Here is a 26,238-nt window from a genome sequence, read left to right as displayed (position 1 = left end):
GGACCCCCCCCCCTCCGCCACCCCTGCCTTTTCATAAATAAAGAGACAGGGTAGCAAATGTCCTCACATGGGGACTACAGGACACACACTTGGGGATGTGTGTGTGTGCGTGGGGTCAAACACTTCCAATTTGTGAGACCACGTTCAGGTCAAATCCAAAGAAACAACATCACAACTGAAACGCTATTTTTCCCCGCGACCCATGAACGCATCACAGCATTCAGCTCACTTAAAAGCAAAACAAAACAAAAGCAACAACTTCTAAAACATGTTATCTCCATTTATGAGAAACAGAAAGACAAAAACACATTTACACTTGGTCCTGGTGCGTGTGTGCGTGTGTGTGTGTGTGAGCTGATTACAACACTCAAAATCAAAACAGGAGGAAAACTAAACCCGATTAAGTTCACGTTGGCAGCCTTTTCACCTCATAGAATATAACAGCGCCAGCAACAAAACCTTTCATCGACAACTCATGGATGCATTTATAAATAAATAGTAAACAGAATCACGGTAAATGAGAACAGAAACACTTTACATTATATTGATCGGAGCGTTAGTACGCGTGATGCTGCCTAAAGCTACCATTTCGTACGACGTCTACATGTTTAAAAAGTCCACGTAAATGAGCCACGTGGGAAGAAGTGTAGGGAATCAGTGTTACAGGAGTGTGTGGGCTCCGTTCGCTCGCTGCCGGAAACCACGTATCTCCAAAACGTCAACATGTCAGGAGGCGACGCGTCTTTAAAAAGGTTTTCAGTCGTACAAAGGAAAGAGAACACACACACGCACACACACACACGCACACACGTCACACAAGATGTATTCCGATTGTAATCTGAGCAGGATTCGGTTGTGATCGGATCTCGGTCACGACTAAACGCAATCCATCTACGAGGAGATACGTGGTTTTCACAGATTTGCGTTTCTGCCTCTGTTGATGTGCTGTGTGTGTGTGTGTGTATGTGTGTGTGTGTGTGTGTGTGTGTGTGTGTGTGTGTGTGTGTGTGTGTGTGTGTGTGTGTGTGTGTGTGTGTGTGTGTGTGTGTGTGTGCTCAGGCTGGGGTCAAATCCCTCTCGTGCTGCAACAAACACGAGTGGGCATCTAAACAGTTTGATTTTGAGAAATAAAAGCTTACTCATACGTACGAACGACGCCACGTTCTGAGCAATCGACTGAAGTCAAGCTGATCCGCTCGTCTATTTCGGGGCGCGTGCGAATATACACACACACACGCGTGCGCACAACCGTCTCACACACGCACAACTCCAGCTACACCTCCGTCGCATCCTGGAAACATTCGACACGAACCGATCTGAACGTATAAAGACAGAAACGGCGCCAACTACAGGCGCTGACGCATGGCAGGGAGCGGCCTGGGTGAGTCGTGTGTTTGTATCTGTTCAGGTAAAGACGGCGTTCCACATTTAGTTCTTAAACTTCCAGAGCTAAGGCGCCTAAAGATAGCATCATCAAAACACCCTCCATCACTGTCCGCCCCAGATGAAAGAGAGACGCCAAGCCTGACAGAGAGAGGTGAGGAGAAAGAGAAGGAGGTGTAGAGAGAGAGGAAAGAGAGGAGAGGAAGAGAGAGGGAGGAGGAGGAGGAGGAGGAGAGAAAAGCTCCCTGTCAGGCTTTGGAAACTGTGATTCATGGAGGCCATTTGTCCTAATTACAGCAGAACAACGCTTTTGTCGCTATTAATCACGCCTGTGTGTGTTTGTGTTTGTGTCAGGGCAGGGACGGCTGTGTGTGTGTGTGTGTGTGTGTGTGTGTGTGTGTGTGTGAGTGCGTGGGGGAGATCACTAGCGCCGCAGATTGAAATAGATGGCCAGGATGATGGTGAGAAGGATGATGGCTCCGAGGATGAAGACCAGGACACGGTTCTGGATGATCCTGTTGGAGAGAGAGAGGGGGTGAGAGAGGAAGAGAGAGAGAGAGAGAGGGAGAGAGAGAGAGAGAGAGAGAGAGGCGTCAAACACACATTAAACCATTAAACCTTCACAAGTAACGACTTAATAACCAGCAGCCATCAACCGAAAGTTACCATGAGGTCTGGTATTTACTGGTATACAACAATCAGTGACACACACACACACACACACACACACACACACACACACACACACACACACACACACACACACACACACACACACACACGGGTTTGTGTTTACGGCTTCTCAAAAATGATCTTCCACTCGCATACACACTTTCACACTCTTTAAAAAATTTGATCCGCATGTGCACAAACACCACAAAACAAGTCGCACAATCGCACATAAACTGGGCACAACACACACACACACATACAGCAGACAGGCTCTCAAAACTTTATTTGCACAATAAAGTGGAAAGAGTGGCTCAGGAGTTTCCTGGAGGGAATAAAATAAAATCACTGAGTTACCGACGGAATCTACAATAAAATGACTCACAATTACATTTTCCCCACTGTGGCCTGAGTAAAGCTGACAGGAGGGGGGCTTTGAACCCAGAGAGAGAGAGAGAGAGAGAGGGAGAGGGAGAGGGAGAGAGAGAGAGAGTGGGAGAGAGAGAGAGAGAGAGAGAGAGAGGGAGAGAGAGAGAGGGAGAGAGAGAGAGAGAGAGGTTGTTGTTTAATTCAGAGGACGTGAGGGGAATGGATGTTTTCAAAGTGAATGTGTTCAGGTCCTTTGGCCCGTTTGTCCCCTTAAAGCTCCATTAAAGACGTCCGTGTGTTGGAAACGAGTCCAAACTGTCCACAAACGACAAAACGACAACATTGTGACGTGTCCATGGCTCCGCCTAACAAAAACAAATACCACCGTTCACCACAAGGGGAGTCGCTGCTTCAACTGTCAATCACGTGTCACCTTTTCAGGAGGGAGGGAGGAGCTTCATAGGCAGGTAAGGTAAGGGGAGGGGAGGGGAGGGAGTCCTTTCACCCACTCTGTGATCTTACAGGCTCACTGCTTGATGAATCTTCTTCTTGATAACGTTTGTGCCTCTTAATCACAGCAGGAAGTCGTATCATTTAATTAATTGGGTCAGAAATAAAGAAACAACAAAGTTCTCCGTGTATTAAGAACAGTCTGGTTCCCTGCATCTCCAGACGCCTTTCCTCCCTCATACCAGACGTACTCGGAGCCTGCCGCACGTCGATACGTGTAAACCAGAGTTTGCGTCCTCTCTCACACTCACACACACACACACACACACACACACACACAACCCCCTAACCCTCCGCTGCTCCTGACAAATGACAGAATTATCACATTTGCTGACAAGTGGAGGGGTGGAGGGAGGAGGTGGGGTCAGTGTCCACTCCTCTAAGCAGGAGATGAATCGCTCATGCTGTGGCCATTTATCACCGAGGAGGGTGGGGAGGAGGGCGGGCGGCGCCGCTCGCTCACCCGGCTCGCCTCTAAAGCCCAAACCTAAGACCACTGGAGCGGTCGACCTCCAGCCCCCCCGCCCCCCTAAACCCCCCTCGGCTCAGCTCAGACCTCCAGTGGCCCTCAAAGGACGACTATGGAAGAAAGAAGGCGCCACAGACTTCCATCTTCAGGAAATCAAACTACTACTCTACAACACAACCTCAAAGTCCCCCTGTATCTGTCCCTATATCTTTGTGCCGTATATACAGAGCGGCGAGCGGGCAGGGGCGCCGCGATAGGCCCGGAGCGTTGGCATGCTGCTCTCTGATTGGCTGAAGCCGGCTGGGGAGGGGAATCCCCACTGAAACGCTAATCAGTGCGTGCTTAGCAAGGAAACGTCTCCCCCTATTAATTGACATTCATTATTTACAATGATTATTTATCCCAGCCAAATGCCCAGAGGAGGTGCTCAAGATGTTGGTGTGTGTGTGTGTGTGTGTGTGTGTGTGTGTGTGTGTGTGTGTGTGTGTGTGTGTGTGTGTGTGTGTGTGTGTGTGTGTGTGTGTGTGTGTGTGTTGGTAATGATCCAGATTGCTTCGTGTTGTTTGTTAATTTCTCAGCCGGGGGAGAAGGAGAGGAGGGCGATTGGAGGCCCGACGTGAACTGAACGGGAAGTTAGCTGGTTCCTTAGGGATGAGAGGCTAAGTGTGTGTGTGTGTGAGTGTGTGTGTGGATTCATTAAAGGATGATGATTTGGTAGCTAACAACGCTGAACATCTTCAAACACTTAGCGTTCAAAGTGGGGAGGAATTTGACGATTTTAGAACTTTTTTCTTTTTTTCCCTCCAGGGACTCAAATGTTATTTCAGCCCCATGCTGACAACACCAATCTAACAAAAAAAAACGCCTTTTTTTGAAACCAAATGCTATTTATGGAGCGGCGGACGGCGGCGCGGAGCAGCGGACGCATTTAGCAGAAACTTTTCAGCGGCTGGATGTCTTTAAATCTCCGCACCCAGCTGTGAAGTTTAGTCCAACGTGAGCTAGAAAATGTCAACCGCCGACGAGTTCGCTCTAATGATTAGTCACGACAAAGCAAAAGATCTTATGAGGACACTTATGACCACACACACACATACACAGACATACACACACAGGCTGGGAGGAGTTTGTGTAAGGGTGTGAGTGTGTGTGAAAGCTGAAATCCATTTAAACAATAGTGTGTGTGACACTGTAAAGAGCTGCACTCGCTCCCTCTGACAGCTGAGCAGCCGGGATATTAAAGCCATCACACACCAATACACAACGCAGAGGTAAGGTGTGTGTGTGTGTGTGTGAGAGAGAGGTCACTTTGTGTGTTTGCAGCCACAGCGGTCACACTCTTCCTTTTCCACTTATAAACACAATAACAGGAGAACATAAATTAGACTTAACCATTTGTGCTGTTAGAGTAATATTATGGTAACACGGAAGTCGATCAATCGTTCCATTTCCATGGCTCACATGTAAATGAATGTAGATTGGTCAGGAGATTTGGAAGTCGCTGTAGTTCCCTCTTTAAGTCCTCAGGCAACAGAATCATCTAAAATAGAAGTTACCCTCCAAATATAGAAACACCCCCCGCCCCACACACACACACACACACGCCCCCTGGCCCTCGCTGGCGGAGAAAGAAAGAGAAAAACCCCTAAAATTGGGCGGTAGGAGAGTGAAGAACACGGTTTCCCTCTGTCGTACGGTTGATCCTGTCCTGACACGAGGCCAGACAGAACAGAACTTATCAAACCGGATCCATCCTCCAGTCTTGACACTTGACATAGAGGTGGTGAGAGCGAGGGGGGGAGGCTATGTATGTATGTGTGTGTGTGTGTGTGTGTGTGGAGCAGGGATGTGTGAGTGCAGACAGACATACATGCTGACCCACATATACACACTTACACACACCTATTTTCGATCTGTCTGTCTGCACACCCCCCCTCCCCAACCCCAACAAAAAAAAAGGACTTAAAACACACACACACACACACACACACACACACACACACACTCTCACACATGCGCAGGTAGAAAGAAAGACCGACTCGGCAGCCAATGACGACGCCAAATAGCGTCCGTCCTATTGGCTCCTGATGTTCCTTCATCGCGGCCAGCCAGTCAGCTGATGCCTTACTAGACTGTCACACACATGGAGAGAGAGAGAGGGGGGGGTGACAAGTGTAAAGGAGTGCAAAGAAATAAAAAAAAAAATGAGGGGGAAAAAACGGAAATGGACAATAAAGCAATCGAGAGCAAAAAACTAGAGAGAGAAGGAAAGTAGGAAGAGGAGAGGGAGAGAGAGAGATGGAAATGGAGGGGTGAGAGAGCGAGAGAGAGAGAGAGAGAGGGAGAGAGAGCCCGTTTACGCGGGGAGGCAGAGCTGGAGGAGAGGCTCCTCTGAGACAGATGAAAATAATGAGGACTTTTCTGTCAGGAAAGATTTACAAAATCGTACCAGTGTTATTAAATTTTAAAATCTCCCGTTTTTTTCCCCCTTTTCTTCCCTCCTTCCCTCCCTCCCTCCCACCCTCTCCCTCCTCCTCCTCCCTCCCTCTCTCTCCTTTTCCCTCTTTTCCCTTCCCTGTTTTTTTTTCTCCCTTTCCAGCAGCACAGCCTTATTACCAGCTCTAATGAGCACCGGGATACACCTCAGCTGTGTGTGTGTGTGTGTGTGTGTGTGTGTGTGTGTGTGTGTGTGTGTGTGTGTGTGTGTGTGTGTGTGTGTGTGTGTGTATGGGGGTGTGTGTGCTGCGTCTTCATCCCTAGTGCCAGCACCATCAGCATCTCAGATTCCCCGTCCCTTCAATGACACATACAGTATGTACACCCACACAAGGGTGGAGACACACACACACACACACACACACACACACACACACACACACACACACACACACACACACACACACACACACACACACACACACACACACACACCCTTTGATGGCTCTTAGATGGGGGCCGGACACCCCCCATGAAAACAGTCTCAGACAGACATAAGCAGAGAAGGCCCCATCCCACCCAAAACACACACACACACACACACACACACACACAACTACCACTAACAACAAACTTAGCTCTGGAGTTGCCCCCCCCCCCCTCTTTGCACTAGTAAACCAATAAAACAAAAATCAATGTCTGTCTGAGCCGTTCTGGCTCTCCTCCCTCCAAACCCTGGGAATATACAGCATGGGAGGGGGAGGGGGGAGAGGGAGGGGAGGGGGGAGGGAGGGAGGATCAATGTGTTCACAAATGGTTTGAGTGATGGACACTGAGTGGGAACGCTGGTGGGGGTAAGTCCCGCAAACGCACCGCAGACCAGTAATCGCAAACTAATACAAATAAATGTTTCATTGTAGGAGCACACACACTCACTCACACACACACACACACACTCACAATAACGCCTATGGTCTGAGCTCTGCCACACACACACACACACACACGTCAAAATGGCATGAGAGGGAAATCAGCTCGCATTCAAGCCGAGGCGCGAGCGGAGAAAGGTGAGAAATGTGCGACGTGAATGAAAAGAAGAAGAATGAGGCAGAACGCAGCAAACAATCAGCTCAGGTTCATGTTGCACCACGCAGATAATGACCTGACCTGTTTGCTGGAGATCTGATCCCACCATGAATGTCCTGCCTATTGCCCCCAAGGGGGTGTTACAGCACACACACACACACACACACACACACACACACACACACACACACACACACACACACACACACACACACACACACACACACACACACACACACACACACACACACACACACACACACACACACACACACACACACACACACACACACACACGGCTCCACACTTAACTCCCAGAAGAAAAACAATATCTAATGATGCGTGTGTTTCCTTCCCACCCATATTCTGACAAGAAGGAAGTTAGTGGTCAGTCGGTGTTGTGTGACACAGAAACTCCGACCTCCTTTCTCAGCTTTTTTACAGATATGGTTGCAGGGTTGTAACTGTAACCTTTAAAACATCTCATCTTTGCATTCGTAACATTTCTTCACTTCTTCTGTTTTGGCTGCAGACTTCTGAGCCGCTCACGTTCTCGTCAGAACACAGGTGGGAAAACAAGCACGTTTAAAATTACATTACATTACGATCGTTTAAAATGGCTTCCATGCTTCAACAGAGGCCAACACAACACAAACACAAACAGAGCAACATGAGCGTCCCATTTGACTCGAGGGACGAAATGATAACTCGTATTTACCATTTTATTTAAAATCTAAAATGAATTCTTTTGTGAATCCGTCTGAATACTTTTGTGTCAGGTTTAATTTTTCCCTGCAACTCCAGCGTTTGTAGAAATGCTTTTTAATGAAAAGATCAAGAGATCATTTTTGTGCTCGCACCCCTTAAAAAACGAGCCGCGGACCTTTTCCTGACCTTTATTGACACAGATTCCTTTCAACGCGGCACAGAGTACCGACATAAAAGATGGACGGGTTTCATTTGGAGGATGTAGTCTGAACAAGGTCAGCCAGCCTCGCTCTCGCTCTCTCTCTCTCTCTCTCTCTCCTTACCAACTCCACACAGATGCAGGAGAACAGCACCGGGGCTCTACAAGTTCATCCATTTTTTATTTGGCGGCTAACAACCCTGGCCAGCAGCAGCCTTAGACTGGGACCTAGATCTTCTCCCAGAAAAGGGTTGCAGGGAGGAAGGGAGGGAGGCGGAAAGGAGACTGGGAGGAGGAGAGGAAGGAGAGAGAAAGAGAGACAGAGAGAGAGAGAGAAGGAGGGAGTAAATGCAGCGTAGGAGGAGGAGGAGGAGAGCGTGTGTATGCACGAGTTTGCGGGAGCGATGTATGGAGAGAGAATAAACGAAAAAGAGATGGAAAGGATAGAGCGAGAGAGGTAGAGAGACAGAGGGAGAGGGAGAGAGGGAGAGAGAGAGAGAGAGAGAGAGAGAGAGAGAGACAGAGAGAGAGTGAGAGAGAGAGAGAGCGAGAGAGTACATTGCAACTGTGTCTGGAATTTTGAAGAACTTTTTTTGCCGGCAGCAATCTCATGTAGCCGCGGCAACTTCTCCCCAATCCCTGCGTGATGTACAGGTGGCTCCATACATACACACCAGATCATTCCCCCGCCTGGCTACCTGCCCTCTGCCTCGCTCTCTCTCCCTCTCTCCCTCTCTCTCTCTCTCTTCCTTTTGTCCCTTCACTCACTCCTTCCTTCTCCACATCCAGTTTGCTTATTTTCCCACTCACCTGTTTCACTTTCTCAAATCCCATTTCCACATCTCCTGCTTTCTTTTCTTTCTTTTTTTTTCGCTGGAGGGGCGCAGCGATGTGAAGTGTTTGTTTTTCTCCCTATGCCTGCGCCGTGTTCTTGTTATGTCAATGCTATACAGTCGTACCAACAGCACCATGCCAACAGCCCATATTCACAGTTGTCAATGCAGGTTGATGAACACGGGCTTGTTCAAGGCTGCAGTAATCACAAAAGGCTCCGTATAGTGTACAGCCGGCCTCCTGTGTGTGTGCGTGTGTGTGTGTGTGTGTGTGTGTGTGTGTGTGTGTGTGTGTGTGTGTGTGTGTGTGTGTGTGTGTAGGCTTTGTGAATCCTGATGTACAATCTCTTCTGGCTCACAACGCTCAGGTGCTCTCAGCGAATTAAACACAGAGGAAGCAATGAGATCTGTTCAAAATAACAAACTCTTATTTTTAACCCCCTACGCAACTGAGCCGCTGGAAAGCAGCAACATGGAGGCAGACGTGCAGGAAGTCCAAGAGGAGAAACAGGAAAGGGTGCGACAGGTGCTTAGGCAATGATGTAATGGTGGTCATTACTTAGAAGTGAAGTTGTGGGGTGGAATCCTATGAAGTCCTCCAATTATGACTCTCAGAGACGATTTGAATGTATACAACTAAGGGAATTCCAGGTTCAATATAGGCGGTTTCCTCACACCCCTGATAAGTAACGATTCCCTCCCTTCTCCTAAAAGTTCCCAAAACATAAAATCCCCCTTGCCTACATTGTGCGAGGGCCCGTGGCCAGCTGCAGATCCGGTTACCGTGGCGGTGAGAAAAGAGTGTAACACTAGCCGCGGAGTCCAAGGCACAAAAAAACCCAAAAAGCTATGATGCCCGTAAAATCTTAACTGTTTGGAATCTTGTTAAGGGCCGTACTGTAAACCATAAGAGTGGATTGCAGAGAGAGAAGGGCAGAAGAGCGAGGAAGAGCGACGGCGGCATCGGAGAGAGGAGAGAGGCCGGGAGCTGTAATGACATCTGCGTGTTTTTGTTATCGGAACGCCGCGGTGACAAAGAGAGGGCGAGACGGGAGAGACGAGAGCAGGCGCCGCCGCCGTCGCGTTCCGCCGTTTTTCCTCCATTTTCCCGCCCCCTCCCCCCTCCGCTCTTCCTATTCTGTTTGACCTTCTTTCGCAGAAGAGCGTGCGTGTCGTACGGTTTCTTTCAGGGCGCAACGCCGCGATGTTTTGTCTGCTGGAGTGAATTTCAGGGAAGCAGGGAGTGATACGTCCACGCTCTGACGCCTAATGGCAACTGAAGTGTTGTGAAACCTGAGCTGGTTAGTGGAAGCTTTTGGAATAGGATTGCTACTGAAGGAATGTTTGGGCCGACAATAGAGGAGGGAAAAAAACAAAGAAGAAAAAAAGGGTTTTCCACAGTTTTCTGCTTAGTTTTGTCGAGTCAAGTCCATTTGATTTGATTTGGCTTTACAGGCCCACAAACGGCCTTATTTTGAAGTTTTGCAAAGTTTTAAAAGAAGTTGCAAAGTTCCATAAGAGTTCTCTCCTATCACATCTCATCTCATCTTACATTTCTACTACAAAAATACCGCAAAAATGTACAGATAAATGCTTTCAATCGACTATTAAGGATTTCTGCGACGCAGAGGTGACGAGGCTTCTTTTATTCCCCTCTAAGATCGCTCGCCGTCGTCTTTGTCATCTTTTAAAAAATCCAACCGGCTCTCCAAATATTTGCCTCCCGTGCGGTTTCGCTCGGCGTCCTGCGTGTGTGTGTGTGTGTGTCTCGGCGTGCTCACGATGTTGAGCTATTGCCCACCAGCATGCACGCATAAACACATCTACGCACAGGAGCCATGCGAGTACAACACACCCACACACGCTGACCCTTTTTTTTCCCTTATATACAAACGTACGCCGAGCCTGCATTGGCCGCGTCGCAGCCGTGCTTCACACTGCCAACACGCCGGTTCAGGAATAACAGCCTTTTCTACATCCCACGACAAAGTTTGCTCATATCTCCAGTCTTTGTGGAGTGTGTGTGTGTGTGTGTGTTCGTGCGGCCAATCGTGGCGATGACGGGAAAGTTTTCTATCCATAAAAGACCAAAAATCTGGATGGGAACCATTAGACATCAGCTGTGGCGCTTGCATGATTACATCTAAACACGCTTTAAAAGACTTTAACATCCGTGACCTCGCCGCTTCGCCCGTCTTCCCCAAGGTGATTGTAGTCGTTTTTGCATTTAAAGACTGGGAATATTGTGTAAAAATCACTCATCTTGTCTGGAGGACTGAGAATGGGTGTCCAAGATGCGGCGCGGTGTCAAAATAAGGTCACGTCTCCACTTCTGCAAAGAGACAGCGAGCGTCACACGTCAGCCTGCACAGAGTGTGAGGTGAAGCTGCTTTAAGTGCTTTCACAATCAGGTGAGAGTCTGACAATGACTGTCAACAGATTTGGGGCGAATGAGACGACCTGGAGAGGAGAGAGGAGAGAGGAGAGGAGAGGAGAGGAGAGAGGGAGCCTGACATTCATCTCCACATTCATCTGGAGTTGTTTACTCGCTTTCTTTCTTTTCCTTTTAGACAAATGAACTAAGATTTGATCTCGAGGAGGCAAATCCGTTTCGTGAACTTGACCTTTCAGGGACATATTGTCAGGCAGCGGTTCAGTGTGTGCGTGTGTGTGTGTGTTTGTTCCGAGGGGAGTGTTGCGTAAAGTGTGTGAAACCTACAGCAGCAGAGCGTCTGGCATGCCGGTGTGAAATTACACGTGCATTACCCCCGAGCTCCAAAGAGCAACTTAGAACTACGCTCAGCAAGTTAAGAGCCATGTTGAGAGAGAGAGAGAGAGAGAGAGAGGGAGGGTGTGAGTGTGAGTGTAGGGGTATAATGTCATCCAACTACCCCCCCCATCTGACACTACAAGGGAAGCTTTAGTCAGTCTAAATAATCCATGCTGTTCCATTAAATTTGCAGACCACTTTTCCTCGTGCTTCCTTTTCCTCGACGAAGCTGAGAGAGGAAGCGGGGGAGGGAGGGGGGGAGACAAAAGGGAAGTGAGACGGCGGCTCAGCTGAAACGCGCTTGAGTGTCTCTTGAAATCAGCAGGTAGGACTAAGAGAGAGACGCCCACGTGTCCAGAGAGGAGAGAGAGGGGGCGTGGCCACAGGAGGGGAATCGTTCGCCAATCGAACTACGAGTCCGATGGAACCGAGCCTAGGCGGCACGGTTGACTTGTTGCTCCGGCTTGCATTTGCTTGGCGACCCGGAGGCCTGCAGCCGTACAAGGATCAGCCTTCTGTGGAAAAACACAAAGCTCCACGAGATGAAGAAGAGAGAAGAGGAAATAAATCTGAGGAACGCCGGTTGCAGAGGAGGAATGAGGAAGAGACGGAGGCAAACGAAGAGCGAACAAAGCCCTTTGAGAGCTGGCAGTGACTAGAGAAAGAGTTAATTGACTTAAAAATTCCCCTTCAGTTCATCTTTGCTTCCCGTCCAGCACTGCAGAGGTAAAACTCATGTGGCATTTCTCTCGCTCCTCGCCGATATCTGCGTGGGCGTGAGGCACCGCCAGAGATGCAGATTGGCTTCTTCCTCTCTGCATCCCTGTGAACCGCGGCTCAAAAGTCACAGGGGGGCACCGCCGCCGTCGCTATGGGACGTTTGGAAAGCGCGAGAGGCGATCCATATTGGCGGAATCCGGTCGTGAAGATCTCCAGAGGGGCCGGCGATGCTCGACTCGGAGCCAATCGGAGGCGTGATTATTCAGAGGGGGATGAGGAGGGCGGCGGCAGGAACGCGGCTGAATAATGACGCAGTAATGTGTTTAGTGTTGTGTGGATCAAAGGCCGACATTTTAGAGTATACAGTACAAATGTGCCAGGTTGAAACACACACACACACACACACACACACACACGCCAATCCACGTGGTGGTGGCGGTCCTGACGCTGACCCCGCGCTGTGTTTCCGGTGCCTCTCCATCTGTAGCCACGGCGCTCTGCACATCACAAGCACCACTGTGGATCGCCATGGGAAATTCATGGGGGAACTGCACGTCAATTATTAATGATCGAGTCGAGCGAAGTGGGTTTTTCTTCGGGTTTCTCCCCTGGCGTCTATGGCCACTGCTGCTCCGAGAGACTCCCCATGAAAAGGAACCAAAGAGAAAGAGGGAGGATGGACTGAGGAGGGGGGGGAGGAAGGGAAGGAAGGGAAGGAAAAGGCCGGTCGATATTCTCCACACCCGGTTTGGCTGAGAACAGAAGCAGGGTCTTGATACTAGGGGTCCCGAGGTGCAAACGCTAACCTGCACTCCGTTTGTGCCGTTTCTCCTCTTCGGCTCGCTTTACGTGTGTGTTACTAACATCTGCTCGTCCTGCTGTGGTCTAACTTCTGTTTGTGTGACTCAAGACCAAGCAAAGGATGAGATCAGAGGAATCACATCGACCCCTAAAAACGCCACAAATGAGTGAAATGGATCCTAATAAAATGTGCAAAACCAAAATTTAGAGTAGACGAGCTTTAAGTTTTCCCTGGGAATAATAAAGCCCCTGTTTACACTCAGGCTGAGCGGCGGTGAGAAGGTTTATTTTAAGAGGAACGGCGAATCGGATGGAGACGATAAGAAGAGGAAATAGAAAACAAACGGCGACTTAAAACAAACAGGCGCACTTTCTTGCAAATAGTCAACCCCTGGTGAACACACAGCGTGATGGAAAATGCAGGAGCTGCTTCCATCATCAATGAGGCACTGTTGTCTGTCTTCGCCAACTTGCCCCGCCCCCCCCGCGGCCTGGAATACCAGCACCCACCATCATCACAGCACGGATGGAAGTGCCGGGTCAGCAGCGTCCCCTCTGGCCTTGCTGACCAACAGATATTCTTATAATCACCCTAGAACTGGCAAGGCCGCAAAAAAACGATGGATCCCTCCTCGCCCTCCGTCTCCCCCGCGGTTGGGGGGGAGGCGGCGGTGGTGTCGGGGGCTTTACAGAGCGCCGCTGCCTCGATACATTAAAACTGCTGCCCCGTGATCAAACGAGCAAATACCTCCCGGGTCAGCGCGGGGCTACCCCACGTCAGTTAACAATGCAGCATTTAAACATCAGTCGTATGCAAAGCGGCCGGTACACTGGGGAGGAGATGGGCGGCAGGAGGAAGCAAAGAAGCGAGCGAGGCCTGGACCGGAGAGATAATGAGCACGGGCAGCACGCAGGGAGGAGGAGGACGGCGGCGGCTATTCTGACGCTACTGTGTCGGCTCCTACACACGCCTGTGATGGAGGCGCCAGATGAGAGGAGGGGTCGGCCATCATCCGGTACCAAGGCGACGGGTGAACGCGTCCAGTAAATCCTCCCCAAAAGGCAAAATCAATTCTAATATATTAGCGAGTGACTTACACTTCCAACGTCTGTGTTTGCTGTGAAACACACACCTGATGACGTTGCTGAAGGCGTTGTAATGAGTTGTAACGCCTGCCGATCCTGACAAATAACACGGCGGCGCCAATCGAGTAAAGACGCATTTCATCTTCATCACAGATAATGGGACAGAATTCCTTTAAGACAATCACGCCGGGCTCAGAGGAGTGACTGATGGATCTGTGTCAAACTCCGGCAGATGATTACTGGTCGCACTCTCGGTGTGTTTACGTCGACAAAAAGCAGAGCGGACGCACACAGGATCTAACAACGGAGGTGCAGATTGGTCGGCTTTAACCTCAGGCCGACACCTAATAGACTCTAAAATCTTCTTCTGACATTTTGGGAGGAAGAGGAAGAGGAAGATGCATTTGTGGTCACGAGGAACTCTTTAATAATGAAGCCGACGGGGTGAGGAGGTGAAGAAGAGGTTGTTTTTTTCCCCTTCTCCCTCTCCCTGCTGCTTGGTTAACCGACTGACCTGCTTGTCAATGAAGCCTTTGTCAGCGCGCTTTGGCTCCGGGCCAATCAGATCCTCGGGCTTGTCTGTCTCCGGGAGGAAAATGGCGCCCCTGGTATGCCGTCGGTGGCAGATATGTGCAGACAGTCTGACTGCTGAGGCTCGGCTTGGCTCGCCACGGCCCTTCCAAAACTATGCCGGAGGAATTACCTGTTTGGCTCGTGGCCAGAGTGAGTCGTTGTGCAAAGGCCGGCGGCTGTTTGTCTGTTTATTCACTTACACACACTCATACGCGCTCACACACACTTTCCACGCGATGCCTCGGCGGCAGAGCGACAACACTTGCCCTGTGACTCGTTAAGGAACACGGCTTCACACACACACTGACAGGGAAACACTCCTCTGCTCTGAGTTACACAACTGGGTCCAGTGCTTTAAATGTTGGTTTCTTTGCTACTTTGAAGTAAGTTTTAAGTTGGTGAGTGTTTAGGAGTCACTGCCCTTCTAACTTAGTGGCAGTGTGTGTGTTAAAGGTCTGGTCATGATGCAGTGTGTGTGAATGTTCTGGAACAAACTGAGGAGTAACAGTGGCAGTTATTGTTCCGAGCTGCACTGTATGTTAAAGATACGCCTGGGTGAGACAATGGGGGAGCAGGGGCCACATGCAAATCACGCACACAAAAACAAACACAAAAAACAACAACACAACACAACACAACACAAATTCTGACAAAGCTCTGGTTTACACTAAGCAAAGATCACAACTTCTGCTGCACTGTACAAACCCCTGTACGGAAACCTGGCAGAGACAAATACAAGAGCTCAACAAAGTGCCACTTGTGACACCTCATCCAGGAAAAGAGAGGCGTTCAGGCTCCTCGCTTCAGAAACAAACTTCTGACAGGCAGGAAATGATTAAACGGAACAGAGCCAAAAATTACTCCTGCGCTCCTCAGAACCTGCTCAACCTGCTGCAGCCCGGAGCGTGCCCCCTCCGAGAGAGAGAGGGAGGGGGGAGGGAGGGAGGGGGAGAGAGAGGGAGAGAGAGAGAGAGAGAGAGAGAGAGAGAGAGAGAGAGAGAGAGAGAGAGAGAGAGAGAGAGAGAGAGAGAGAGGAAACAGTTAGATTTAACTGATTAACGATACCAAACTTGGTTGAGCAAACGGCAGGCTCTACTATTGTTTACCTGCCATTAACCCTTTGGTTACCTGATGTATGCGTACACACTCTCTAAACTATTTTTTCTTCAGATAAAGCCCTCAACTGCGATGTGGTGTGTTTCCCTGTTGGGCCACCTGGGGGCACTGTTTTGCAACGCGCGCCACAAACAATGTTTTCGTACAAAGTGATGAATCCGATGATGATGAAGAAGCAGAAGTGGACCGACTGCAAAGCCAGCAAGAGACTTAACATGGTCAGAATGTGTTTGGTGGATTTGTTATTGTTCTCACGATGTTCTGAAACGGATGAAGTTCATGTTCAGCTCAGCCTGTGCTAGAAAAGTACATAAGAGTGTTTGGCAGAAACACTCAGGCAGCTAAGGGTTAAAAATGTAAACCCAGCTGGACACTAAGTGTGCCCTAACTTTAAGTGAGTCCCTCTTAAAAATACATACAGTAAACTTTACACGCACACACACACACACACTTGCGGGCGACACACTGTACCAACCGCATTTGTAATGACACACTCCGCAGATCGTAAATGACCCCCCCCCCACACACACACACACACAAACACGCACACACATGTTCAGACCCACACAGAAACGCCATTCTTAGTAGTGCTCACATGTGTCTGCGCACTTGTTAGAGGGGGCGTGGACGGGGAGGAGGGGAGGAGGGGGGGAGGGGAGGAGGGGAGGAGGGGGGAGGGGAGGAGGGGAGGAGGGGAGGAGGGGAGGAGGGGGCGGCCGAGACTCACGCATTTCACACAGCGAGGTGAGCCAGGGAGCGGTAACAGAATCCAGCTATAAAACACGGAGGGAGAGCGGGGAGGAGACGGGGCGAGAGCGTACGTGCAGTGTACACCGTGTATAGAATGTGTCCAAGCGGCCGAGTCCGTCCCTCGCAGACGTTCTCACAGTGATCACTTCTCCTAACCTCCGTCTCTGTGGGCAGGACGGAGACGGGGGGGGACAGGGAACACGTCTGCTGCAGCCAGGATCTCACCTGGACTGGAAGTTTGCTGACACAGACGAATGAAACATGGCTTTTCTGACACGTTAATGTCTTTGAATCTGTCTGTCTCCCGTCTGATAGCGCTGATGTCTTTACGGACATGTTTGTTATTGTGAGGTCGTCCGGTCAGGTCGCGGGCCTTGTTTGACATCTTGAGTGTGAGACCAAACACTGTGACGGGGCCACGTTTACTGTCTGCTTGGTTTCATCCTGGGAGCAGCGATCGCTCCGCATTTCTCCTGCCGGATCCTAGGGAATATCATGAATTTAACCCATTACGCCCCGGCAGGGATTATCAAAGTCTGGGCTTCTCAGGAGGGGGTCCACACCTCAAACGCCGCCACTGTCGACAAAAATAACCAGTATCCCCATCTTCTCCTTCATTTGGGTTAAGTGCCTGGGCTCGAGCGGCCCACGCAAGCAGAGACGGTTCAACAGAGGCAAAAGAGCGAGAGGGGGAGAGAGAGGGAGAGAGAGAGAGAGAGAGTGAGAGAGTGTGAGCTCGTGGGAGGGAAGGAGTGAGGAGGACATGAGAGTTAAAGGGAAACAGAGAGGGATACGTTTTAACAGCTTCAGTGGCAGAGAATCCACTTTAACTGGGCGAAGGAGTGATAAGCAAACTATGTTAAAACCTCTCTCAAAACAAACCGGGGTCATGGTGTCGACGCGGCGGCCATTTATTTGTGGAGGCTTCCAGTGCATGACTGTGCCGTTCTGAATCCGAAGCGGATTTCACGGGTTTCTCTATTCTGGTCTCCAGGCCACAGTGGTGTGTAAAATGAGAGGGAATGCTATGTTTTGGCAAATCTAATTTGAGGCCCATGTTTGTTTTTCTGGTCTTATTTTGCAACGGGGAGGCCAGATCCAGAGCGGCACGACGCTCTCTTTCCCCCCAGTTTCACAACCGGAATGTCCGACGGACAAAAAACAAAAACCTTGAACTCGACTCAGGCGAAGACACGAGGATCATTTTATTTTTATTGCTCGTCGGCTCGCTTGCTCGCTCTTTTTCTCCGTTTTCACCGCAAAGATTGAGCGGAGCATTTAATTGGGAGGCCGTTGGCTTTGTCACGGGGAACATATGCACACACACGCATACGTTTAGACGCGCCTCAGACAAACCCACAAATATTAGCAGCCATCTTTCGGCCCGCTAATTGCGCCCGGCTCCCTGTGGGAGGAGAGAAGGGTCCTCGGTTGATAATTAATCCTCGTTTGGAAAAATAAATGACATTCATTAGCGGGGAATCGAGCCAAGTGCCATTATTTACATGGCAATAATCTGGAGCATGCTGGTGGCGCTCTTTTAATGTTACAGAAATATCTCAGGGACGGGGGACGAGCGCGCTCGCTTGCTTTCTTCCCGTTGCTGCGCGTCTTCGCACCCAGGAACAATTAGGCCCTGGTGAACAGATGGGGACGCCCCTGACTGAGAAATCTCCTCTGAACCACTCTTCATCTCTTTCAAATCTCTCTTCCTCTTCCACACATGCACAGAAAAATAAACACAAGTACACAAACACGAGCGGAAATGCAACCGAGCTAACTTTTAACACAAACGGTGTGAGCACGAGAAGGACGAGCAATAGGGACACTGAAGCTGATGACACCGGCTTTCAAACTTGATGAGGGGCAAAAGGTTCTACGTTGCAAACGTGTACATAATGACACAAGCTTTACTTTTGATCTTATTGTTGAGAAATCAGTGTATTCTTTGGCTGCCAGGATGATCAGACAGTGCAGGCTTTGTACGCGGGCTGAACAAAACACAATAGATAATGGATGTGTTAACGTTGCTGTAGCTGGCGTAATGATCAAAATGTTACATAATGGGCCGTTTGTTGCACAACCGCAATGTTTGCCACAATGGTGCTAGCCTCTAGACGACGTACTGTCGGGGACGTACGCGAGGCTGAGAGGCGTCGGACGCACAGGCAAAGTAAAGAAAGAGTAAACAAAGGGAGGAGCCGGGAAGCTAATCGACTTTGTTTTAAATCTATCACTCTGGAATTCCCCACCTCAGCTCTCTCCCGCTGTCAAAGTCCCCTGAACGCCACACCGCCCCGTCAGTATCATCCTCCCTGCCGACTGGGATCCTGTGGGGTTTCTCACTTTGTCCAATATCAGGCAGCAGGTCAGCGCCGCGCAAACCGACACGCCTGCCTTTGTCCCACCTGTTACCCACCTTTGTCCCACTAAGTACAATGATTAAGGTATCAGTCCGTGGGGAACCGAAGGACAAAAACAGAGGCGACAGGACTGAGCGTTTACATCGCAGCCTCACGGTTTCGGCGTGACCTAAGCGTCCGTGGATACAGGGGATAGACCCTCCACCCTCGGGTCACGCTGCTAGACAGGGTGAGTCCCATCAGACAGACTAACCCCCCCACCTTTCCCCCTGAGATTGGGTAACAGAGTTGTGGCTTGGCTGATACCGACGAAGCGGCCCTGAGCCCTGCAGGGCCTCCTCCTCCTCCTCCTCCTCCTCCACTTCATATTCTGTTACCGTCTCCAACACAATGGACTCTTGTCAAACAGACAAACTCCAAACATCACTTCATCCCTACCGTGTCTCACTGTTACATTCGGATATGTTGCTAAACTTGTTAACCTAGCGGAGAGAAACCAAGCCAACAAACTCATGAATGACACAACTTTCTGCTCTTTCAGCACCTACTTGTGCAAATAGATGCTTAATGCCGCTGCAATGTAAAGCTAATGCTCAGCTTCTATATGTGACCAAAGCTTTAAAGTGAGTCTACTCGCCTTCTTTCCTCCCTGGGCACTGATTGGATGCCAAGGTTATTTTAGCTATAGGGAGGACCGGGGCCCTGGCGTGACCTTTAGGGAGCCGAAGGGAAACTTCCTCGAAGAAATCCGATAAAACCCAGGGTGCGGGCCTCGCTAATTTGTTCGTCCAGCTCGCCACACTTCCGCGACCTCTTTTCCTTCAACCGCCCCCCCGCCATCCCCCGATCGATCTGCTTATCTCCCAAGATCAAAGGCTCGCACCGCCGTTGTACATTTAGCCTTGGCCGGGTCCTCCCACATCATGTCTAAATATTAATGATAATAAAGTCTCACACCCATCTCTGTGTAAGGCAATTACAGCCAACATTGATCCTCGGCTCTCTGCTCCAATTAGAACTCACCGCTCGTAATGTGTCCCGGCACATCAAAGGAAAACAGCCATTGATCCGCTCCTGGATCTTAACGTTTACCGTTAGGAGAGATGGATGGGGGGTTTGTGGCGTGGCAGTGGGGGGAAGCGATATTCTCACTGGAGACCAAGGAGGGAGGGGAGGGGGGAAAAAAATCATTTTATCCAGCCGGTCAGGTGGACGGAGCGCTGGAACTCAGAGGGCCCAAAACAGCAGAGTGAGCTCAATATTAATGGACTTTCTGACGGTTTAGAGGGCATCCAGCGTCCAAGACTCAGCAATGTTGTTACACTAAACACCACTATCTTTTATAGTTAAAGAAAACAGGCATAATTATGTTGTTAGTGCAGGAGAGACGACTGAAGAGGATTCTAAGCTGAACATATGTTGCTTAAGATGTAGGATGTGACAATGTTCATCAACTGATTCTGACTTTGATTAAGACAGAAAGTTCTCACAGTCGCTTGCACAGCACGAGAAACGAGAGAGGCCTCAGCGAGGACGCACATAATTTAGCATGTCGCCTCCCACATCCATGTCTTCAGGCCGACTACGCGCTGACCTCTGCGACATCTTCAAGTTTCGGGGTTATGGAACCATTTTACAACAATGCACAGCACACACACACACACACACACACACACACACACACACACACACACACACACACACACACACACACACACACACACACACACACACACACACACACACACACACACAGGTCTACGGGGCAGCCTGCTTAAAGAGAGAAACAGAAACAACAACAGCAGGGTAAAAATCTGACCCTTGGAGTCAATAGACAGCAACGCGTCACCATTAAAAAGGGACATTCCCTGCACAAATGAAGCTAAACAATCCCACCGCTGACACCATTATTTGACAGGGCTCGTTGTTAAGGCCTTTCTCTGCCGGACTGATAGCTAGCCCAGGGCACGACCTCACAGCGGCCTTTGTGGCCGAGCTGGAGGAAGGCTTGTCCACCGCCCTGGGCTACAATGGTACTCTTCATGGCACCATAATACACTGAAACACTGTGCAACTGGAATGCAACCCAATGGGCTGTATTCCTACAATTAACTGACTGACACGGCCGGGCTTCTTGAGGCTATTTAAGAAATGATGCTGCTGTGTATAGTTCCCCCCCCCCCCCTCTCCGCTAAAAGAAGTTCTGCGACAAGGTGGAGAGGAAATGAAAGACGGGCAGGAAATAATGGTAGAAATTAGGGTTTTTGACAAGTTCATTCAAAGGTCACGGCAGAGGATTTGTCTCAGGGAAGGAACATTAATATGAGGTAAAAGGGAACATGAGTGACAACCCCAAACCCAATTGATTGAATAAATATTTAAAAAGAAGCATGTAAACGCTGCCATTTTATTTATTATATGCCTCCATCTGATGTTTTTTTTCCTTCTCCTCTGCTCGCTCGCCTCTGTTTGGCTGTGGTGTCCCTCACTATTATACGCTTTGCTTACATGGTGCTCTGCTTCAACTTACGTACCTCAGTCTCAAGCAAACGATGTAATTAAAGATGGGTGAAACGAAACCCAGTGTTTAGAAATGGGTTTTGAGTGGAGCCTGTCCTGAAATGCTGCACCACAGGGCGGCTTTGAGACAGGAGGGGTGTGCGTCTACATCTTATTAAATACAAAATATAAAAAAAAAGGAGCCCCGGAGGATCGGTCAGAGAAACGTGCAGCCGACAGACGCTCGGTGTCAGACGGGTCACTGGACCAACGTCGGCACAATGCTAATGCAATGGTAGGAAAACATTTTTCGGTGGCTCCTCGCGTGTGTGTGTGATACGCGGCGGTGCATCGGGGTCAGCTGAGGAGAGTGCGGGCGATTGGCGAGGTCCGCAGACCGGCTGGGAAAGTAACGAGGAGACGCTAGGCCAAGACATCAATGTCCTCGCAACTTCCCCTCAACACTGGAGTAATGTTAGCCTGGCGCCATATGAATATGGGATGGGGAGGGTTAAAGTTTACACGATGGCTGACAGGATGCACCCATGTGACCCAGCAAACACTCAAATAAATAAACAAAGTGGCTGTAAAGTTGGAGAGGCGATGGTTTTCAGGGCTTTAAGTGATAATTTAGACAGAACTGGATTTCTGTGTGGGAGTCATCCGGGTCGCGAGCAGGCTGAGCCACATACCATGGAGTTGAGAAGCTATTTGTCCAACTTGAGGACCTGTGTTGTACATCGTTCTCCTTCCTCCGTCTTTCCCATAACCAAATGATATGGCCATGCACACACACACAAGGTCAAAATCCTTGGGGTTGGCAATTAAAGCTTCTGAAAAAATGCCCAGTGTAACTTTTGTCTCCAAACTTCTATATCCAAGGTCAGGATTTGGCAGTTACCTGTGGCTAAATCATGGATGTAAGATGAGAAGCGAGTGTTCAAAGATGATACCTCCTTCATTTTAGCAAGTTTCTCCAGCACATGACTGGACTCTGGGATGAAACGCTCTTTATATTGTTATTGGGATGATCGAAATCACTGCAGGGCCCAGCTCTGTTGCTGAGGGAACGGAGGTCAAAGGTTCACAGCCTTTTGTTGATCTGAGCTGGAATGTAGACAAAGTAAGGATCACAGAGCCTAGACTGCCTAGAGTTGGAGTTATCAAACAGATATTACATTACATTACATTACATTACGAGCATTTGGCAGACGCTTTTATCCAAAGCGACTTACATTACATTACCACCCTACGCAGAGGGGGGAGCAATTGAGGGTTCGGTGCCTTGCTCAGGGGCACCTCGGCAGGGGCTCGAACCGGCAACCCTGCGGTTCCCAAGCGGAAGCACTACCCACTGAGCCACTGCCTCCCTATATCAACATAAATCACTCAATAAAACTCTAGATGTATGAAGTTCATTATTTCAATTCTTGCTTTTGTCACAAACAACGCAAACAAACCTGAAAGCAACAAACTAAATGTGTGTGTAAACCACATTAGCTCTATTCATTAGATTACAGAGGCCACCAAGAACGCTGGTTTGGTGGGGAAAAGTAAGAATAAATAAGTTTTCAGTAACAATGGTGTTTTGTGAGCGAGGCTGTTCGAGCAGAGACAGATAGCGATGGGATAATGTTGACCCTTGAGGTGCAAACTGAGATCCCAGTCGCCACAGAGACGTGAAGGTCCTGTTTTGAGAAGGGAAGTCTTCTCTCCAGCTGGCAGCAGGCCTGGCCTAGCACCAGGGTGCTCAGCCAACAGCTCCTCTCCTCTGTCAGTCCCCCCCTCCCCCCCTCTCCTCCTCCCTCCTCCTCCACCTCTTCCTCCACAGCCTCCTGGATGCCAGTCTGCCTGGCTGGTGCGGGCCAAACATGCCCCAGCCATCGGGCCAAGGGGGCAACGACACGGCTGCCAGCTGGGCCAGCACTTCACGGCCGAGCACCACTCTCCAAACAAACAGCGCAATGGGCCACAAGCCACGGGCAACACGGAACCTGTCATTACCAGCCGTGTGTGGCTGGTTCACTCCCCAAAACCATGTCTAGGCCAAGGGCTTGAACGTGCACTGCACTTGACTCGAGCAAAACTCTGAGCCAAGGTAAGTCATAGGAGACTCCCTTTTCAAACTAATGCTAATTCATCAGCATATCAAGGCATATGTGCCTATTTAACCTATGCAAATAATGACCCTGTGGATCTGCTCACTTCTTGAAGCAATGACTGCAACTATCTAAAGCCATAAATCACAAATGCAACAGTGAAACGCTCCGGAGTGGAAAGACAGCGGCTGCCAAACCAACTTTCAGGATGAACTCCATAGAGTGTAATTATACAACATTAGAAAACTTCCTATGATCCCTGGGCTAAAAATGGACGGTATGGGCATTGGAGCTCACTGGGGATTTCTCCACTGATCAAGGTTATATAGGCCTTCGCGGCATAACTCTGCTTTGTCCTTATGATTTTGGCTCCAGCAGATGATGGTTTGAGGCATCCGCCATGAAACAGGCCTGCTCAACATCACTCAATACTAATCAAGCAGGAGGAGGACCGTTGTGATCCGATGTCCGAGCTATTGCTTTCAGTGGAATGCACCTAGGGACAAATGCACCCAGGGAGCAACGCCGGGCAACAAACAAAACAACCTGTGTGAAGAATTGCTGCTGTCAGTAGTCCAGACAGAGAGGAATAGTGTTTCAATGAGTGTGTGCTGTAATTCAATCTCCTATCGTCCCTGCAGAAGCCGACAACTCATCTCAATGGTCATGCCCAAGTCATTCTGATAGCCGGCTAATTCCAGAGACTACGGGCTGCTCGCTGTTTGCTTCATTTGTCACATGAAAAACCTCAGACCTACACGCTGATGTTCATGTGTGTGTGTGTGTGTGTGACCAACAATGACCCAGACATGCATTAAATAAAAAGAAATGCAGTGGTAAACGTCAATCTAATCTATTGAGACAGCAGAAATCCAGACAGAATGATCGGCTGGTGGCACTTTCAGAGAAAACACTGAAATCAAAAGACAACTTGCAGAACTTTCTTTAAAAGTACAAACATAAGAGCGGTTACCATTAAGGGCAGTAAGGCTGGGAAGCTAGACAGTTTCATTACAACAATATTCCCTCACTTAAAAGACACAGTTATTATTCAGCGGCTGCTTCAGAGTCCATACTGAGAGTCAGACTGTGGGAAACTCAGCTGCGCACCACTTCTTCACCACTTAATTCCACTTATTTAATTTCCATACTGAAGCCGGTGGAGTCTGGCTTGTTGATTCCCCGGTCCTCGGTAGACAAGAGTTCATAAACTGATTAAGTTGCTATGGCCCACATGCAAATAAAAGGCTGCAGCACACTGGCAGTGACGGCCCTGATCTTCTGAACATCAGTCAGGTTCTAAAGGGTCAATGACCCAGCTAAACTGGGTCAACAGTTTGGTGTGATTAAGCTACTATGATGTTCAAACCATTAAAGATTTTACAGAAGGAGATCATTCATCTTTTCCACTGTTAAACACTAGTGATTGCAAAAACACTAATATATAAGTACAGTAGAGTGTAGAGTCACTTTTGGAGATTTGATACAATGCAAGGTTCAAGAACGCACTTTTCGTGATCTTGTATACTTTGTTCTACATCAGAGACTCACACTAGGACAACAGCGGGCCTTAAAGAGACGGACTGATGTTGGATTTTGGGGGAGAACGCTGCACTATGAGACTAGATTCAGCACACAACAGATAAAGCCCCATATTCTAGAGAACGTGTCACAGCTGTTGTGCTCTACATGTCACCCAATGCCCTTCAAAGCAAGCATCACCAAACCGGGGCAGGGACAGGCGGTGGCGACTGGGCTCCATGTTTTTGCCTTCCAACCTGTGGGATGTAAAAAATAAAATACTGAATAGAAACACTATGTTGTGTTTAGCATGAAAGCACCGAGTGTCAGAAGCCGTTTGAGAAAAAGAGACCAAAAACGTTGTTGAAGTAGTTGAAATGCCGGAGCTTCCAACAAAAGTGGCCCTGCTTTTATTGTTGTGCCCATTCTGATAAAGGGGATCTTTCATGCCATCACAACATGGCAGCCATATAGTGCCTTTGTAATATAGCATCATCTGCGGGGACGCACACATACAGAGGCGGAGGAGGTGATGGATGGGTTTTAGAAGAAGGATTACAACGAAACAAAGTCAGAATTCTGCATTTGTTGATGTTGCAAGCTCTTGCGCCCGTCCAAAGAGAGATCTGAGAGGCCGTGGCTGCACTTAACCCTCAACTGGGATGCAAACAAAACCTCGACAGCTCACTTATTTTCTCGAAACTATCACTGCAAAAACTGCATCTTCTAAACTTCTTCACCACCTTGACAAGTTCTCCTGTTTACCTGGCTGACCGCTACACTTTATTAGAATTTGAGTTTCCAGGTCTTTGGGCAGTGAACACTTGACTCTGGCAACTTAACACCAGCCCCCATAGGGCTCCCATATCCTGGCATGGCGCAAGAGAGAATATTGCCTGACATGCTGAAGTGGGCACAGAGTCTATTGCGGCGATACAGGAAACAAATAAGCCCCCTCTTTTTTCTCTCCCAAACAAATCCTGGCAACCAGCGATGCAGCGGCATTCCACATTTTTCCAGGCAGCTGTTGCATCGTATGCCTGGAAGTATTCACAATGGCTTGCTGGGAGGGAAAGACAGTGAGGGAAGAGAAAATGTGATAGGTTCTAATTGCTTCAAAATGTCCTGAAGAAGGCCCCCTATTATCTATTTAAATCGGCTAATAATGGGAGGCTAGGAGGAGGAGGAGGGGATGGAGAGAAGGCGGGGGAGGAGGGAGGGGTGGAGGCGACCCAGGCAGGGGGAGAAAGCCATCCTCTGCGCTGCTGTCGCCTCATT

General features: G+C 49.2%; 1 protein-coding gene across 2 annotated transcripts in view; it reads right to left on the bottom strand.

Moving 5' to 3' along the window:
- Nucleotides 1-972: 972 nt before the first annotated feature.
- The window catches only part of vti1a (vesicle transport through interaction with t-SNAREs 1A), a 96,119-nt gene continuing 70,853 nt past the window's right edge, over nucleotides 973-26,238 (bottom strand). The window contains exon 8 of one of the 2 annotated variants that reach the window (XM_076152199.1): nucleotides 973-1,898. In XM_076152199.1, the coding sequence (XP_076008314.1) occupies nucleotides 1,808-1,898 (91 nt within the window). In that variant the 3' untranslated portion in view covers nucleotides 973-1,807. The remainder of the gene's footprint in view (nucleotides 1,899-26,238) is intronic. The other variant, XM_076152200.1, reaches the window with a different exon arrangement.

This window comes from Genypterus blacodes, unplaced genomic scaffold (genome assembly GCF_046128005.1).
Source record: "Genypterus blacodes isolate CSIRO-AG114 ecotype Tasmania unplaced genomic scaffold, CSIRO-AGI_Gbla_v1 ptg000055l_1, whole genome shotgun sequence".
Lineage (NCBI taxonomy): Eukaryota > Metazoa > Chordata > Actinopteri > Ophidiiformes > Ophidiidae > Genypterus > Genypterus blacodes.
This window is presented reverse-complemented; position numbering and strand designations above follow the sequence as displayed.